The following is an 18,234-nucleotide window of genomic DNA, read 5'->3' as shown; positions in this document are numbered from 1 at the left end:
TTCTGTAGATGTGCACTTGTCATTTGCAAAAAGATGGTTTAACATCGTGCATAGAGAATGTTATTCCAGGTATGTTAGAACTAGCTACTTGGAATTCTCCTGAGATTCAAACAAACTGAATAACTTGTGAAGATACAGCTTGTGATGGAGAAATTTCTTACAGTTCTGCCTAGCTGATGCAGATTTTTTTGGGTTTTAAGTTTCATTCTTTATTGACAAATTTGTCTTCTCTTTACCATTTCTTCTGTGTGAATGTTGATTTTGTAGATAATTTGAAAATACTGCTTTCAGTAGAAAGGTAGAAGTAGCTATAGATTTTAATGAGAAAACAAGTTGTGTGATGAGAAGTTTCTACTAAATATTATTGATTGGAAAGTAGATAACGGAGAAAATGTTTGAGGCGTAATTTTTGTCATCTGTCCTTGTACTGCAACTGGAATTCAGACTTGTCAATGTGTCTTATGCTCTTGTTTTTTCATTCAGTGAGGAAGTATTACTATGTTTCAAATGTTTTGTAGGTATTATCAGCCTGTGCAAACCTGGAAATTCTGGGATTCAGTCTCTTATTGGGGTACTCTGTATACCAAATATGGAAATACGGGTAGGTGGTAAATATTTACTACTGATGTAGGAATAATACTGCCTGTTTTAATTAATATGTTTTTAACATTAAGTTGTTAAAATAGTTAAACACAGGCTCAAATTAAGAGATCACTATCCTCAAGATTATTTGACCCCCAAGTTCAAGTCTGTAATAATTTTGTAAAATTCTTGAAAATGGAAGTGCCTATGTTTGAGAGAAGGGAATAGAGAAAAGTACATAAATTAACTTTTGTTCAAAGGAAGTGCACAGTACCTGCAGTTACAAGTTTAAAGCATAGCAATCAGTATTGAGTCAAAGATAAATAAAAATGTGTGTTTTTTTCCCCAGTTACCTATTAAACTAAGAAGTTGATGGTGGCAACACGAACTGTTCTAACACTCTGTAAACCAAGTAACCTGACCTTCTGTAAAATACATAGGAACGCTTCAAAAGTAAACAGGCCCCTACCTTTTTCTTCTCCAGATGATTTCAGTTTATGAAAACAAGCATGTTATTAAATAAACAGTGCAAACAGTGCAACAAAGTAACCCTAATATTAGCAGTCTGTAGAAGTCTCATCTTTAGTATTAATAATGATCAAAAGGACAATTTTTGTAAATCTATAAAATTCCTATTGTGTGTTTTGTTTGTTTTGGTTTTTCATTGGTAGCGAGGTCTGCTTGAAGTTCTCTATGATATATTTCGCCTTCCTCTCCCTGTTATTGCAGAAGAATTTATTGAGGCACTTCTCAGTGTAGGTAAGTATTCCAAGCCAGTTCACAGAAAAATTCTGTCAGTTAAACTCTCACACAAATTTGAACCCTTCACTGTCTCCTCTATTGTAAATTATGTCTGGACTTCCAGAGGGCAGACTTCAGGTTACTTAAGAAACTAACTCAGAAGGTACCTTAGGAAACAGCCCTTCAAAACAAAGGGGTCCAGGAGGGCTGGACGTACTTCAAGAAAGAACTCTTGAAGGCACAGCAACAGGCTGTGCCAATGTGCCGGAAGATGAGCCGCCGGAGCAGACGGCCAGCCTGGATTAAGGGAAAAAAGAGGGTGTATCATCTTTGGAAGGAAGGAGAGGTTACCCATGAGATGGTTAAGGATGTTGCTAGGTCATGTAGGAGAAAAATTAGAAAGGCAAAAGCCCATTTAGAGCTTAGACTGGCCTCTGCTGTGAAGGACAACAAAAAGTCCTTCTACAAAGGTATTAATGGCAAGAGGAGGGAAAAGGACAACAGAGGTTGGTCTCTTCTCCCAGGCAACCAGTACCAGAACAAGAGGGCACAGTCTCAGGCTGCGTCAGGGGAGGTTTAGGCTGGAGGTTAGGAGGAAGTTTTACACAGAGAGAGTGATTGCCCACTGGAATGGGCTGCCCGAGGAGGTGGTGGGGTCACCGTCGCTGGGGGTGTTCAGGGCGAGGCTTGACAGGATGCTTGGTTGCATGGTTTAGTTGTTTAGGTGGTGTTGGATGATAGGTTGGACATGATGATCTTGAAGGTCTCTTCCAACCTGCTTTAGTCTATTCTATTCCTTAGTGGAAATGGAGGGGAATATTGTAACTAAAGAGGAGGAAAAGGCAGAGGTACTTAACACCTTCTTTGCCTCAATTTTTAATAGCAGGATAGGTTGTCTTCTGGACAACTGGCCTCCTGAGCTGGCAGATGGAGGCAGGGAGCAGTAGAGTTCCCCTGTAATCCTGGAGGAAGTAGAGACCTCCTTATCCACTTGGATCCCCACAAATCCATGGGAGCGTATGGGATCCATCCTAGGGTGCTGAGAGAGCTGGCAGATGAGCTGGCCAAGCTGCTCTCCATCATTTTTCACCAGTCCTGGCTCACTGGAGAGGTCCCAGATGACTGGAAGCTGGCCAGTGTGATGCCCATCCACAAGAAGGGCCAGAAGGAGGAACCAGGGAATTCCAGGCCTGTCAGCCTGACCTCAGTGCCAGGCAAGATTATGGAAGAGGTCATCTTGAGTGCAATCACACAGCACTTACAGGATGGCCAAGGGATCAGGCCCAGCCAGCATGGGTTTAGGAAGGGCAGGTCCTGCCTGACCAACCTGATCTCCTTCTATGATCAGGTGACCTGCCTGGTGGATGTTGGGCAGGCTGTGGATATAGTCTACCTGGACTTCAGCAAGGCTTTGATACTGTCCCCCACAGCAAACTCCTGGCCAAGCTGCCAGACTGTGGCTTGGGCAGCAGCACTGTGCTGGGTTAGGAATTGGGTGGAGGGCTGAGCCCAGGGAGTGGTGGTGAATGGTGCCACATGCAGCTGGCAGCCAGTCACTAGTGGTGTGCCCCAGGGATCAGTGCTGGGCCCCATCCTGTTCAATATCTTTATTGATGATCTGGGTTCAGAATGGCTGGAGAGCAGCCAGGCAGAGAGGGACCTGGGGGTACTGGTTGATAGTAGGCTGAACATAAGGCAGCAGTGTTCCCAGGTGGCCAAGAAGGCCAATGGCATCCTGGCCTGTATCAGGAATAGTGTGGCCAGTAGGAATAGGGAAGTCATTCTGCCCATGTCCTCAGCACTAATTAGGCCACACCTTGAGTCCTGTGTCCAGTTCTTGCCCCCTCAGTTTAGGAAAGATACTGTGTTGCTGGAACGTGTTCAGAGAAGGGCAACAAAGCTGGTGAGGGGTTTGGAGCACAAGCCCTATGAGGAGAGGCTGAGTGAGCTGGGGTTGCTTAGCCTGGAGAAGAGGAGACCTTATTGCTGTCTGCAACTTCCTGAAAGGAGGTTGTATCCAGAAGGAGGTTGGTCTCTTCTCCCAGGCAATCAGCACCAGAACAAGAGGACACAGTCTCAAGCTGCACCAGGGGAGGTTTAGGGTGGATGTTAGGAAGAAGTTCTTCATAGAAAGAGTGATTTGCCATTGGAATCTGCTGCCCATAGAGGTGGTGGAGTCACCATCACTGGAGGTGTTTAAGAGGAGACTGGATGGGGTGCTTGGTTTAGTTGATTAGATATTGTTGAGTCATGGGTTGGACTTGACGATCTCCAAGGTCTCTTCTACTCTACTCTACTCTACTCTACTCTACTCTACTCTACTCTACTCTACTCTACTCTACTCTACTCTACTCTACTCTACTCTCCTCTCTCTTTCATCAATGAATTAATTTGGTTGTCTGAAGTCCTACTTAAAATTGTTCCTCAACCGTTAATGTGTTTTAAGTTTGTCAAACCATGACCGTGTAGCATCAGGAGCTTTTACATAAGAGACTGTAAACATTAATGCAAGTTAAACTTCTTCGAAGTGTTAGAAGCATTGGTAGTGTAGAAATGTTGGTCAGTGTTACAGAGAATTTACTAAACTGAGTCTTTTCTACTTACTGTCAACTGGCTGTGTCCACTGTACTTCAGCAGACTTACTTCTCCTAGGGCAAATATAGGCACCATCATATCTCTAGCAGAGAATGTCTCTCATTTTTAAAATTACTAAACACAATAACACTCTCTGCTTTGTCTTGCATTGCAAAGATATGAACCCAAAAGGTGCAAATTTCAGTTTTTAATCTTCCAGCAGTTCTATTCTTCCAATTCTGGTTGTAAATGTTTATTATACAATCTTAATCCACATTCTTATTTATAAGCAAATTTAATTTTGTTGCTGTTTTGTGGTGTATGAATGCACATATTCAAATTTTAGGTGTTAGGATATTTCCTGTGTAATGTTATAATTGTCGTCTTCCGTATTTTCTTCTAGATCCAAGCAGGTTTCAGGACTGTTGGAGACTTTCTGATGGCTTTGTAGCTGCTGAAGCTAAAACTGTATTACCCCATCGAGCCAGGTCAAGGTGAGATTTCAGTGAGCTTAAACTAAACCCTTGTTGTTGTTTTCTGTTGTTGACAAAATGGTTGTTGTTTTCTTGCAGGCACAGTAAGAAACGACCTTTCTAAACTGTCCCATACTTTCTTTCTTTAGGCCTGATCTCATGGACAATTATTTGGCTTTAGTGCTTTCAGCTTTCATTACCAATGGACTTCTAGAGGTACATAATGATTTTGAATAGATGTTTGCTTTTCTTCTATAAACACTAAACTGTTACACATTAAATGTAATAATTATTTCACTTTCTGAAGGGTCTGGTTGAAGTGATCACAAGTAGTGATGACCATGTATCTGTTAGAGCAACAATTCTTTTAGGAGAACTTCTGCACATGGTAAGTTACACTTTTTGCTGGGTATTTCTTTGTGCTGAAAGTTTTCAGTTGAAATTATCACTTTAAATCACTTTAAAATATTGGGTATATTTTCTGTGTTTTTATGCATGACATAAGGCTGTCTGATGCTTTGCATATTTTTGCATGTTACCACTTTAAAAATCACCAATGCAAACAATACAATTAGAAGTCTGAGACTGTCTTAAGTTACTTTCAGTTGCATTTCAGATTTATTAGTTGGCTCTCCTATTTAAAATGGTATGTGTAGTTATTGTTCTGACCGTTATGCAGAAGAATTTTCTTCTCGTGCGTTTGAAAGTTGTGAAAAATGGTAAATTCTTCAAATACTGATTTTAAAGAGATGGCTGAAAGTATTGTAATCCTGTTCTAACTAGTCTTGTATTTTTTTAGGCAAATACAATTCTTCCTCATTCTCACAGCCATCACCTGCACTGCTTACCAACGCTAATGAATATGGCAGCATCTTTTGACATCATGAAAGAGAAAAGACTGTAAGAATTCTAAGTTACACTTACAAGCAAACACTTAAGTTAGCTTTTGCTTTTTGTATTTGTGGACACACCTAATAATATGATAAGAATTCCACTTTTTTGTTCTAAGAACGTGATTTGGTAGTAGTATCTTTTATTGGGGTCTTGGTCATCACTCTGTCATTTCATACTCTGAAAAATGAACTCCTGTTATGGATTAAATTGATAGCATTTAGGCAAGTGACCAAATTCAAAGGTATTTGAAGATAAGTTGGAATAAAAACACTCTTCTACCCTACCAGAATTATTTTTGTGATAAAGAAAGATAGACTCACTTGGACTTCCTTGTTTTATTTGCTCATCGGAGCTTTTTTGATGCTGCTTTGTAATTAGATGTTTCTGCCATTATTACCTGTCTTTTCTGTTACTTTGTGTCCTTTCCTGGAAAAGTCATTGCATGCTGTTGCTGAACTCTCCAGATTTAAAGAGCAGGTAACACAGTACTGATACTCCTGCTACCCTCTTGTAGGGAGGGGGAGAGAAATGACAGGAAATACTTAGCTAGTTGGAGCTGAAACTATAGCCCCTTCAGCTCTCAGCTTTGCGGCAGAAAGTTGGTCTGCAGTTGGTCTGCTCAAGACTTAGGGCTAAGTTTAAAGCTCATAATCTTGTTTGAACTGTCATAGACACTGCTAATTGCACACTAGCAGAAAAGGTATCAGTGAGATTCATACTTAATTTCTAATACTGAAGAGATAATTTCTGTTTAATTTTTGTATAAGCCAGGCCTACGAATGTATGAATACCTAAGTACATTGTTTTTGGAATTGTTGGTCATTTCTTCCTTGAGCTATGTTTGTTTACTCAAGATACAACAGTGATACTTTTCATTTGGATAACAGTTACTGAGTACTGATTAAAGGTGTATTTTTTTTTCTATTAGACGAGCAAGTGCTGCACTCAACTGCTTAAAACGTTTTCATGAGATGAAGAAAAGAGGACCTAAACCTTACAGCCTCCATTTAGATCATATTATTCAGAAAGCTATCTCAACACACCAAAAAAGGGATCAGTACCGTGTGCAGAAAGACATATTTATTTTAAAGGTATTAACATTTTCTATCTCTCGAAATTGAATTTGACTTTGTGTTATGGAAACTTAGATGCTGCTCCCCGAGCTTAGCTCTGAATTCGACAAGAAAGTAATGTATACGATTTCTTTCTAATATTTTGTTTTTTAATTTAGTATATCTTCTGGGTACTTGTGGATACTCCATTGCATTCCTACAAATTGAGAAGTGAAATTTAAAATTCTGTAATACTTTTTATGACCATTTGTGATCTCTTACTATTAGATTCCTAATGCATTATAACAATGTGATTTATTTTCAAGTGGAGATTAGTATGGAAGATAGCCTTTTTGGTGATTATATAGACAGTGAATATATCATATGAGAAGACTGGAAAAAAAAGATGCAAGGAAATCTACTGTAATTTCTCATGTCTGTATTCCAGGATACGGAAGAAGCACTTGGAATGAATCTTCGAGACAGCCAAGTTCTGAATCATAAAGAGAACCTGGACTGGAATTGGAATCTAATAGGGACCATACTGAAGGTAAGCTTAAAAAAGTCATGATTTCTTTGTTTCAATTGATTGGAAAAAACATTTCCATGTTACAAGTGAGCTTTGATTTTATGGTGTTAATTCCATAGTGAATGCCATAATCTGTTTTACTTCAGAAAATTAGGATCTTTTGGGTTTAATCAGTGCTGATAGTCTCTGTATGCAAGCCATAAACTATATGTAAAAATACACTACAGTTACATTCACAGATTTCTTAATAGGCATGTATTAAATTTTATATAACTTCCCTTGTATAGAAATGGACTTCTACAGAATTAGTTGTAATGAGTTTAAAGGTGCTGGTACTTTAGGCAACACTCCAGACTGCACAGGGATAATGCCTTGTTCAGTTTCATAGCAATTTTTTTTTTTTTAACTATAATATCGCCTGTTATTTTTCTCTTTTAATTCAATATTCAAAATACTATCAAGAAGCTGCTTTTCAAAATGTCACTGTTAATGATTTTGTGAAGTACTAAGGTGTTGGGTCTCTACCTGGAATTCAATGCAAACTGCTTCCCTTTTATTTTCTAGCATCCGGTCAAACTTGCTAATGTTTCGATTTCAGGGACTTCTGTCTTTCTAAAAGAGGTTAAATGTTTTTCTGGTTTAATTCTAACCACTTCTGTTCCTGCAAAACTGCACAACACCAGCAGAGATGGTGTTATCACAGTGGTCCATTTTTAGTCCCTGAATGAGCAATGAGCAAGATCCAGGTTCCAGTGTTTGGACTTCACTATCACATATAGCTGCTCACCTCATACTTCTGTCTGTCACAGCCTTACAGCTGTGGAGCATCAGCTTTGTAACCACCTCACTACTTGTATCTCAGGTGGTCCCACACTGCCTCCTTTTCTATGCTTGCTCGTGGGCCCCATCCTGTTCAAAATCTTTATTGATGATCTGGATGAGGGCATTGAGTAAATTTGCATATGATACCAAGTTGGGAGCAGGTGTTGATCTGTTAGAGTGTAGAAGGGCTCTGCAGAGGGACCTTGACAGGCTGGACAGATGGGCAGAGTCCAACATGATGGCATTCAACAAGTCCAAGTGCCTGGTGCTGCACTTCAGCCACAACAACCCCATGCAGCACTACAGGCTGAGGTCAGAGTGGCTGGAGAGCAGCCAGGCAGAAAGGGACCTGGGTGTACTGATTGACAGTAGGCTGAACATGAGCCAGCAGTGTGCCCAGGTGGCCAAGAAGACAAATGGCATCCTAGCCTGCATCAGAAAAAGTGTGGCCAGCAGGAGCACGGAAGTCATTGTGCCCCTGTACTTGGCACTGGTTAGGCCATACCTTGAGTTCTGTGTCCAGTTCTGGACCCCTCAGTTTAAGAAGGACATTGAGACACTTGAACATGTCCAGAGAAGGGCACAGAGGCTGGTGAGAGTTCTTGAGCACAAGCCCTATGAGGAGAGGCTGAGGGAGCTGGGATTGTTTAACCTGGAAAAGAGGAGGCTCAGGGAAGACCTTACTGCTGTCTGCAACTCCATGAAGGGTGGTTGTACCCAGAAGGAGGTTGGTCTCTTCTCCCAGGCAACCAGCACCAGAACAAGAGGACACAGTCCCAAACTGCACCAGGGGAAGTTTAGGCTTGAGGTGAGGAGAAAGTTCTTCACAGAGGGAGTTGTTAGCCATTGAAATGTGCTGCCCAGGGAGGTGGTGAAGTCACCGTCCCTGGAGGTGTTCAAGAGGGGATTGGACATGGCAGTTGGTGCCATGGTTTAGTAGTCATGAGGTCTTGGGTGACAGGTTGGACTTGATGATCTTTGAGGTCTTTTCCAACCTTACTGATTCTATGATTCTATGTTGCTGTTTAAGCTGTGAAAAGAACAGCAGTAGTCAGAATTGTGGAAGAATTGTGACTTTGTTGCTGACAGTATAGGTTTATATTTTATTTGGCACTGTTGCTCATGTAGTCAGTTTTACTAATCATGTACTAATAGTATACCAATTGGTAACAGTATACCAATTCTGTTGCTTAGGTAGGAAAGAAGAATGTTTCATGCCGTTTTCCCCATCCCTTTCAAGGTACTTGGTGACAATAAAAATAAATCTAAAACCACAGAGGTAATAGATGGCTCTAAAAACAGAGGAAAATAAAATAAGGAAAAAGAATAGGTCCAGAAGAGAGCATTAGTTCTTGTGATCTTCTGTAGTATCAGCAGAGCAGTTGAAGTAACATTTTAACAGAGTATTTCAGTGTCTCTAACAAAGCAATAATTTTTAAAACAAATCTGATTAACAGTGAAAGCAACAACAAAATTATTTCCCGGTTATGCATGGGTTTTTTTATTTGCAGAGAGAAATTGAGCAAAATTGTTTATTTTTTTTTAGTTAGCTGTACATAGGTTGCTGTTTTCATTATAATTGTTGCCTTGTACACAGAGCCTGTTCTCTAGAAGAAAAAGCAAACAGTTCTTGGAGCAAGAAGTGTAGGCTTTTCAACAAAAGGGTATTTTATAGGTAACATTATATGGAAGAAAGCTTACATTTCTTCATATTAGGTATAACAGAAATCAGTCAATATTGGTGACTAAGGGAGGACTGATGTACAAGTTTCATATAATACCGTATTTGCTGTTTTTTCTAGTGGCCAAATGTGAATCTAAGGAACTACAAAGATGAACAGTTGCACAGGTATGTAAAAATTATGTAGACTTCCTTTGAAGAAAAATCCGGAAAAACTGGGTTTTCTTATTGCAATATAAACTACTTCTTGGGTGTGTCACATTTCTAAAACTTCAACCTGTTGAAAAGCAGAAAAATGAAAATTTAGATAATTAAGATGCAATGTTTGCATTAAATTAAACAGGTCTTTAAGTTTCAGCAGTTTCTTTTCCATGCACAGAGACTTTATAGATTTTCTTAAGAATCACAGTAGCTTTGCAAACACTATTTAATTTTAAACCTTAAGATATTATGTCTTTGATATTTCATACAGTAGTGTTTGATGTCAGCATTTGGCATATTTTTGACAGAATAGGTTCAGAGTCATACAGTTACATAGCTACAGCTTTCCTCAGAAAACAGAAGGACGTTATTTGTAGTTGCTCTTAATGGCAAGGGAAGCCAAACAATTACAAAACCCCCCACCCCCAAATAAACCAAAAAGCAGTACAGCTCTGGTTCTTTTCATACCTGTTGGCATTAAGACATTTTTATTACTTCTGTACCAGTGGAGTAATAGTGTTACTATTTAGTTCTTGGATGTTATTTTTTAACATACATTTCAGAAATATTTGATGGGATTATTCTGAATAGTTCTGTATTTGTGGGCATGATAATCTACTTCTATATGAGTTTGAGGAATAAAGTAAAGCTAAAACATAAGCTAAAAGGCTCATTCTGCTCCATTTTGAATTTTTACTACTTTAGTATTCCTAGCATAAGTCCCATTGCAATTATAGCTATAATTTAATTTTGTGGTTGTATTTTTTTTTTAATTTTTTTTTAAATTTTTCCTCTTCTCTAAGCATTACTTGCCAGTCTGTGCTTGGAGCTTTGCAAATCTGATGATTCATAACTGAAGAAATGTCTGCACTCCCAACTGTGATAGCCATAGCCATACCCACCTCTCTCATACCTATCTATCTGGGACAGTGTTCCTGTTCTCTGGGTTTGTGCTGCTTTCAAGCATTGTTCAGTGCCTAAATGTAATTCCAAATACATTGAGAAAATGTAGGACGAGTGTAAAATTTCTACAGCTCATTGGTCCTTTTTCAGGGATTTTGGTGAGATGCTTTAATGGCTTTAATGTGCTGTTGCTCTTGTTTAATTTTAACTGGTTAAGTCCTAAACCTTTTTAGTTTCAGTCCAGATCATAGACAGTGCTTGCTTTTTTTTTTTTTTTTTTTAAGTGTAAAGTACATGTATTGTCCTTCCAGAACTGGATTATATTTTTTTACTCTTAAGTGTTCTTTTGATGGTCTTACAGCTGTTAAAGTGGAATTCTAGATATTTTTACATAGATTCCTTCATTTTATAATGATACAGTTAATGCAATGCCTGTACACAGATGTGTGTATATGTATGAATAAATACACCATTAGTTATGCATATATATACATACTTTAAGTGTGTGTTAATATATGGAGTGTTTCTATTGCTAATAACCCCAAATGAAATACATTTCTTTTGACATGTAAAGGAGCCCTCAGAATTCCTTTATAATTGGTCCTATGTCTGGAGTTGGTGATAGTGGCATACTCTTACTTTCTTAACTAATGGTGCAGTGTTTCAACTAACTTTTCTTTAGTTCTTGACATACCTACCTTCAAATAGAACTTTCTGTATTTTAAGGCACAAAAGCATGTTCGTTTTTTCATGTAAGAATTGAAGAGGGCAAGCTCTTCTCTGAAGATTTATTCCTGCAGTGCAAAGCTCAAGCTGTATTAATCACTATTTCAAAAAATCTTGAGTGAGAAGGTGTTTGCAATCACTGTATTATACTGCAACAATATTTAAGTAAGGTGAATGAAAATACTGTTCCTGAATAAACACAACCTTTTCCTGGCAGGACACAAAAACATTTCTTTTATAGTAGAGTTGACTTACAGCTGAAGAAAATTCTTGTCACAGATTCTTTTAGCAGTTTGTAAGTCTAGATAGTAGAATCTTTGAAACTTACCACAGGGTAAATTACATCAGCATAAATTACAAGCATGACAATGAGAAGAAAGCTATGGGTTTGAAAAGCATTAGAGGTTTTGGTTTCCTTTGCTTATTTTAAGCCGTGACATACGAAACTCTTTCACAGTATAGCTGCATCCTCCAAATTGTGTCTGGATAGACTCTTCACTGCTATCTTCTACTCTTTTAAAAAGTTTTGAAAATTCATTCCCAACAAGCTAATGCAGTGATAGCATACCTTTTCTACCACCATCATTTTGTATGGTGAGATTGTCATTGCCATTATGAAAAATAGTAAAATCTTTTTTTACTTTGCATAGGTTTGTGAGGAGATTGCTGTATTTTTACAAGCCTAGCAGTAAACTGTATGCCAACCTGGATCTGGATTATGCCAAAGCTAAGCAGCTGACTGTGGTGGGTTGTCAGTTTACTGAGTTTCTTCTTGAATCAGAAGAGGTAAGTAATTTTTGGCTACAAGACTGGATGGAGAATGAGTTGTAGTGCTGTATGCCACTTATGGAACAACCTGTTAGTAAAGGCTTAAGTAGATTTGGGGTGTTAAATCTAAAATGATCAGTCTGATTAATGTAATTTGAAATCTTGAACTGTAAATGAGACATTGAGGAGCATGACTGTGTTCAAATCAAAGTTTTATTAAATGCACCTTAGGGATTGAGGATTTTTTAAATTTTTGCTATATGTATCCTTCCTTTCTCTGCCTTCTTTTTTCTTGTATGCTAACTACTTTCGTGCCTGAGGGCAGAAGAAAATGTCATTGAATGATCCTTTTCCTGGAAAGAATAGCACTAGTCTTAAGATGTCTCCAAGTGAAACTCCTTTTATTTGCTTTGAACCTTATTTTTTCAGTCTGACTTACTTGCCAGGCAGCATTTCTATTTTTTGTTTGTATTGTGTATGTACATTTTAAGAAATGTAAAATGATGGATTTCAGTAGAGAAGCTCGATTCTGTTACTAGTAAATGCTATTACTCTTTGTTTTGTTAGGATGGGCAAGGTTACCTGGAGGAATTGGTTAAAGATATTGTACATTGGCTCAACTCTTCATCAGGAATGAAACCTGAACGTAGTCTTCAAAATAATGGGTTACTAAATACCCTTAGCCAGCACTACTTTCTGTTCTTTGGTACTCTCTCCTGTCACCCTCACGGAGTGAAAATGCTTGAAAAATGTAATGTTTTTCAGTGGTGAGTGTTCTTACTCTAAATTGTAACTCTAAGCTGCATGAGAACCGCTGCAAAGCTGAAGACTTTGAAGTTCTTTTGCTTTCCTTATGAGTTAAGACCCCCAGTTCTGAGGGTTTTACAGGTTGTTTTTTAAGAAGGGGTGCTTTAGTCTGTCATTACTGAACGGATAGGGGTGCTTAAGTCACATGATAGCATCTCTCAGACAGGAATCAGTGTCAGGACGGATGATGCTATACTGAAAAGATTGAAATAAATGTTACCCAAACAAAAGCCAAATCAGAAACCATACAAACCCTCAAAAACTGGCAGATACTATACTGTGTGAAATGTAGTGATGCATCTGTACCTAAATCTCACTCCCAGTATATTTCAGTGAAGCTGTGAGGTTCAACATATTGCTCAGGTACAAATAAACTTAATTCCTTTGGGAGAAAATTGGCTATTGGCTATTACCAGTTTCTTCTAAATGAAGTAAAATGTAAGCAAAAATTCAGATATTTCAATGTACGTCTTGATTATCAGAGTACAGGTTGTTTACTGGCTTCAGAAAACTTGTTTTACAATAAAATTTAGAAGGTTTAATAGGACTAACTAATGGCAAGCTTTATACACAGAATGTTTTCCATGGAGCTTTATGAACATCAGGTTTTGTTCTCATAAGCACTTAGTGGATACTGGAAAAATTATTACAAAGCAATTACAAAAAATGGGTTGGATTTTTCCCTTTACCGTTCAGTGCATTTTGCCCTCGTTTGACTCTTAACAGTTGTACCAGTTTACAGTAGATGCATTTCATATGAGAGCTGACTTTGTGTTCTGCGTTTGTAGAAATGAAAGTCTGAATTCAAAGTATTTAAGTTTAAATTATAAATTGAATAAATATATGAATTTGAGTTGGTTCAAACATTTATTTTTTGTTTCTTCCCTCACCTTCCTTGCCAGTCTTCTTAATCTTTGTTCATTGAAGAACCAGGATCACTTGTTAAAACTGACTGTTTCTAGTTTGGATTACAGCAGAGATGGATTAGCAAGAGTAATCCTTTCTAAAATCCTGACAGCAGCCACTGATGTAAGTTCAATTCAGCTTAACTTTACATTGTTATTTGTCCCTGGATATTTGTTTTGTCATTCAAGGTGTATGAGTATTTTTAAGCTATTATATATCCAGAAAGGTTTTTATTTTTATATTCAGAGAAATGAAGCTCCTAGTTATATCTCTTTTAAACTTGCTATGAACTTCACACTGTATGTTGTTCTGATGTTCAAGAAATTAAGTCACTCGGGTAGAGGTTTCTGTCATGTATGAAGGGGGCTAAAGTCTTCAAATGCGTAAATCAAGTGCACTGTTATTGTCTAGGTCAGTGAGTATCCCAAATAAATCATGAAGGCATCTAACCCTCCCACCGCCCCAGAGAAAACGGTATTTCTTGCAGTAATAGATTAATCCTCCGGTGATATCACAGTGATGCTGTTTTTATAATGATTGAGGTTACTGTAGTGAAACTGAGCGGAACTTCTGTAGCTCCTGGAACAAGGTGATGGTGGTTCAGAAATAGGTGTTGTGGTTTGTACTTTTGAATCAAAGAAAGTGAGTGGAAATAAAACATAGACTTACGTAGACTTGGGAGGGGAAGCTTGAATTTCTAAGAAAAGTCAGTCAGGTGTAACAGTAGACAACTGTCAGGAAAATGACAGTAATCCAATTAGGAAAAAATTTCAGGGAGAGAATTCCTTTGTTGCCCAGGCAAGGCAGGATATATTCTAGAGTGGATGCAAGATGGATAAGGTAGATGTTAGCTTTAAATGTCTCTTTGTGTTTTTGGAAAAGGAGAGGGAAATAAAGAAATTGAGTCTATGTGAGTATCTTCTGATGGAGAGCTGCTGCTCCTTTTAGTGATGATGGTAGAAAATACAATTTCCACCTGTTTGTAGGTGGAAATTGAGTGTTGTGAACAATGACTAGTAAACACTTCTGTGCTTCATCTGGGAATAGGATAAACATCATTCTCCGTTAAGAAACCTTGTAGAGCTCCAGGGTAGCCCATTTCAGTTTTGGTCTGTTGGAGGATGTGAAAAGGATTGGAGATCATGATCTGATTGCCAGCATTCCATTGGCTACTTAATGCCAAACCTTGACAGATATTTAAGTAGAACTCTTTGGCAAAAGCTAAGAGGCATTCATACAGGCTCAAAAACTTAAGAAGGCAAACCTAAATAATTTTAAAGTTTTATATCTTTATTGGGATAGCTTCTGACATCTCTGATGTCTTAAAGTCACAGCTAATATTAGTAGCCTGTAACTACTGAGTTCTGATACTTCTGTTTTAATGAAGCAACACTGTCTAGAGAAACTATGGCAGTATCTGGAAATGTCAAGGAAATTAAGATACATCTTCTCAATTGCCAAGCACCTGACTTACACTACAAGTGCAGTCTTCTCATGTGTGCACAGTAGCATCCTAAGTTTAGGAAGGATGTTGACTTGCTGGAACGAGTCCAGAGAAGAGCAACAAAGTTGGTGAGGGGTTTGGAACATAAGCCCTATGAGGAGAGGCTGAGGGAGCTGGGGTTGCTTAGCCTGGAGAAGAGGAGACTGAGGGGTGACCTTATTACTCTCTACAACTACCTGAAGGGAGGTTGTAGACAGACGGATGTTGGTCTCTTCTCCCAGGCAAGCAGTACCAGAACAAGAGGACACAGTCTCAGGCTGCGCCAGGGGAGATACAGGCTGGATGTTAGAAAAAAGTTCTATACAGAAAGAGTGATTGCACATTGGAATGGGCTGCCTGGGGAGGTGGTGGAGTCACCATCACTGGAGGTTTTTAGGAGAAGACTTGACGGGGTACTTGGTGCTGTGGGTTAGTTGCTTGGGCGGAGTTGGATTGGTTGATGGGTTGGACGCGATGATCTTGAAGGTCTCTTCCAACCTGGTTTATTCTATGTATTCTATGTATTCTATGTATGTATTCTAATATCAAAGTTAGGTGTGCATTGAGGTATAGCAGGTCTCTAACCATAGCAATCTCAATTTCATGGCTGGGATGTGTTGTGACAAATTCTGATATATATAGTTCAGTGTTGCACTGCATGACACTGTCCCCTGATTTATTTATTTAATATACAGCAATGCCATGGCAATCCTTTAGAAAAGAAAAATAAGAAATTACGGTAACACGTGCAAGAATTATAAAGAATTAAATATTGTTCACAAATGTAAGTTAATCTTTTACAGTTAGTATACTGAAAAACAAGGAAAATATACTCTTTGGACCTCTTAAGAAGAGCCTGACCTCCTTTGTGAAACATGGTGAACCCTGAGAGGCTGATGAAACAACTTCAGGGTATTTTGTTTCTTTAGATAGTTGACATGCTTGGCATTCTTGGAATTTACAGGGAGATACTTTGTGTATTTAATCTTGTAAAAGAGTAAAATCACAAATAGAATGAACTGTCTTAGCCTGAAAAAATGGGCCTGTTTGGTTCATGAAACTGCAGATGATTTCATACTTTGATAAAATTTATATTTCCTTAAATTCTTCTGGTTTACTATGTGCCTGACCCCATATATTCATATGATGGAAACTGAACTGATAGGATTTTTGAAGACAAGAATTTACTGAGGACTCCTTGACAAAAAGGCTATATGTTGGCCTGTCAAAGAACCCTGTGGCAGTGCTTGTTGTACACAACATTGCCAGTGTCGTCACTTGAATAGCATCCTTGCCTTCAGCATTTGTGGTGTTTATGTTCCTAATAGCAGATCAAAGTTTTAAAAAGCTAAACCAAAGGATTTTAATTATTCTGTTGCTAACTGTATCCTTAGGAGTATTTTTCAACAACTGCAATTGACAAAGCTGTGTCTTCTAGAATTTAAAATTGTAAATTGTCAGGTGGAAATAGTTTTGAGGATAAGATACTTCAAAGAAATATGGAAGTACTGAACTCATAGTATCTACTGACTGAGAAGTAATGTGGAAGTACCTCAGTTCAGATGCTGGGGAAAGATACCTTTTTTGTGGGTTTTACAGTCTGGAAACAGCAGTACTGTCAAGAGCAAAAAAAAAATTCATTTGTATTTAGCAATAACTTGAGGAAAAAATTAATGCTTGACACAGTTTATACCACTCACAGGTCTGTCCCATAAAGGTAGTACCAGAACTGACATTTTGTTGCCTTGAACAACTGAATGCCAATATTAAAAATAAATGTGCAGTTAGATTTAAACACAACAATTAGAAATGCTTCCACCTTCATTTTTCAAGGACTTTTGAAAAGGACCTCATAGTATGAGTGGAGCCTGTGTGGTAAGCCTCTGGAAGGGTTTGTGTGCATTCATAATTGTCCTGGCTTTAGTTAGAATAGGCTTAATTTCACACAAGAAGTTGGGAGGGGCCACGCAGAATAGCCAGATGAACCAGCCAGTGGGGTGTTTGATACGACAGTGATGTTATGCCCATTGTATTAAAGGCAGGGCTGGTTCAGGCGGGCATGAAACATTTGTGTCAAGTGAGCAGATTGTTTTATATCACTTGCATTATATATTACTTCATGAGTTTTATTCATATTGCTCGTTCCTTGTACTGTTGTGTTAAACTCTCCTTATCAACCTTTGTGGTTTTACATTTTGCTCCCAGGTGTGAGTGGCTGTGTGAGGCTCAGCTGCTGGATGGGCTAAAGCCAAAATGATAGTCCAGAAGAAAAATAGTGATTTTTGTTTCTATATACTGCTTCTGGGTTCTGTATTCTGTTTAAAAACAATAACAGTTTATAGTACTGGACAAAATCACTGCAAAGCTGTGTTTTGTACAGGAGAAAAAACATCTCCAAAAGGCTTCTTCCCTTCAGAATTTTTAATGCCCTGAGATGTTCATTAATGAAATACTGTACCTGTTTATTACAAAAGCTGAAGGTTCTCTATTCACTGGTTTGACTGAGGTTGTAGCCTGATACACCTTCTAAAGCTACCCAGAGCTGTAAAGCATGTTTGTTAACTGTTTGCAAGTGTCTCTGAGCACAGAAAAGTTGTTTCTGTAGCTTAGTGTTAGAACAAGAGAGTAATGTTTTGGGTTGACTGTATACAATGAAAACATTTACAGAGCAATATCATTGCAGATCAGTGAAGCAGAAGCATGTCTTAACCTACTTCCAGATGTGCCTTGGCCATTCACGCTAAAGCAAATTAATACTGCCTCAGCTGCCTTTCTGCTGCTTTATGGTAGAAACAGCAGAGTAGCCAGCGTGCCCACAAGTGCTGCTGTTCATGACCTAAAATTTCATCTTCATAGGCGGCTAAGCAGTGAACTTGCCCTACACCTACTGCCATCTGTGCTAAGCTGTATGTATCAGATCTATGCTGAAGCTCTATGTGCTATGTGCTAAAGCTGAGCGTAGTGACATCTGACTCATTTCATCACTTTTAAAGATCTCAAAGCCATTTAATAGTAGAAGTAATAATCTTCTGACAGTTTTAGTACATGGCTTTGTTTGTTGTTCTTGTATTTCATGCATGAGGACTAGAGGG

At 38.4% G+C, this 18,234-nt stretch overlaps 1 protein-coding gene across 1 annotated transcript in view; it reads left to right on the top strand.

The window, feature by feature from the left end:
• The window catches only part of RICTOR (RPTOR independent companion of MTOR complex 2), an 81,822-nt gene that overhangs the window by 36,428 nt on the left and 27,160 nt on the right, over positions 1 to 18,234 (top strand). The window contains exons 11-22 of the mRNA XM_054177919.1: positions 519 to 601; positions 1,254 to 1,341; positions 4,301 to 4,391; positions 4,520 to 4,586; positions 4,678 to 4,758; positions 5,170 to 5,270; positions 6,193 to 6,355; positions 6,765 to 6,866; positions 9,470 to 9,516; positions 11,829 to 11,964; positions 12,514 to 12,713; positions 13,656 to 13,782. Of these exons, the coding sequence (XP_054033894.1) occupies positions 519 to 601; positions 1,254 to 1,341; positions 4,301 to 4,391; positions 4,520 to 4,586; positions 4,678 to 4,758; positions 5,170 to 5,270; positions 6,193 to 6,355; positions 6,765 to 6,866; positions 9,470 to 9,516; positions 11,829 to 11,964; positions 12,514 to 12,713; positions 13,656 to 13,782 (1,286 nt within the window). The remainder of the gene's footprint in view (positions 1 to 518; positions 602 to 1,253; positions 1,342 to 4,300; positions 4,392 to 4,519; positions 4,587 to 4,677; positions 4,759 to 5,169; positions 5,271 to 6,192; positions 6,356 to 6,764; positions 6,867 to 9,469; positions 9,517 to 11,828; positions 11,965 to 12,513; positions 12,714 to 13,655; positions 13,783 to 18,234) is intronic.

Source organism: Dryobates pubescens, chromosome Z (genome assembly GCF_014839835.1).
Source record: "Dryobates pubescens isolate bDryPub1 chromosome Z, bDryPub1.pri, whole genome shotgun sequence".
Classification (NCBI taxonomy): domain Eukaryota; kingdom Metazoa; phylum Chordata; class Aves; order Piciformes; family Picidae; genus Dryobates; species Dryobates pubescens.
Note: the sequence above shows the minus strand (reverse complement) of the source record. Positions and strands in the feature narration are given on the sequence as shown.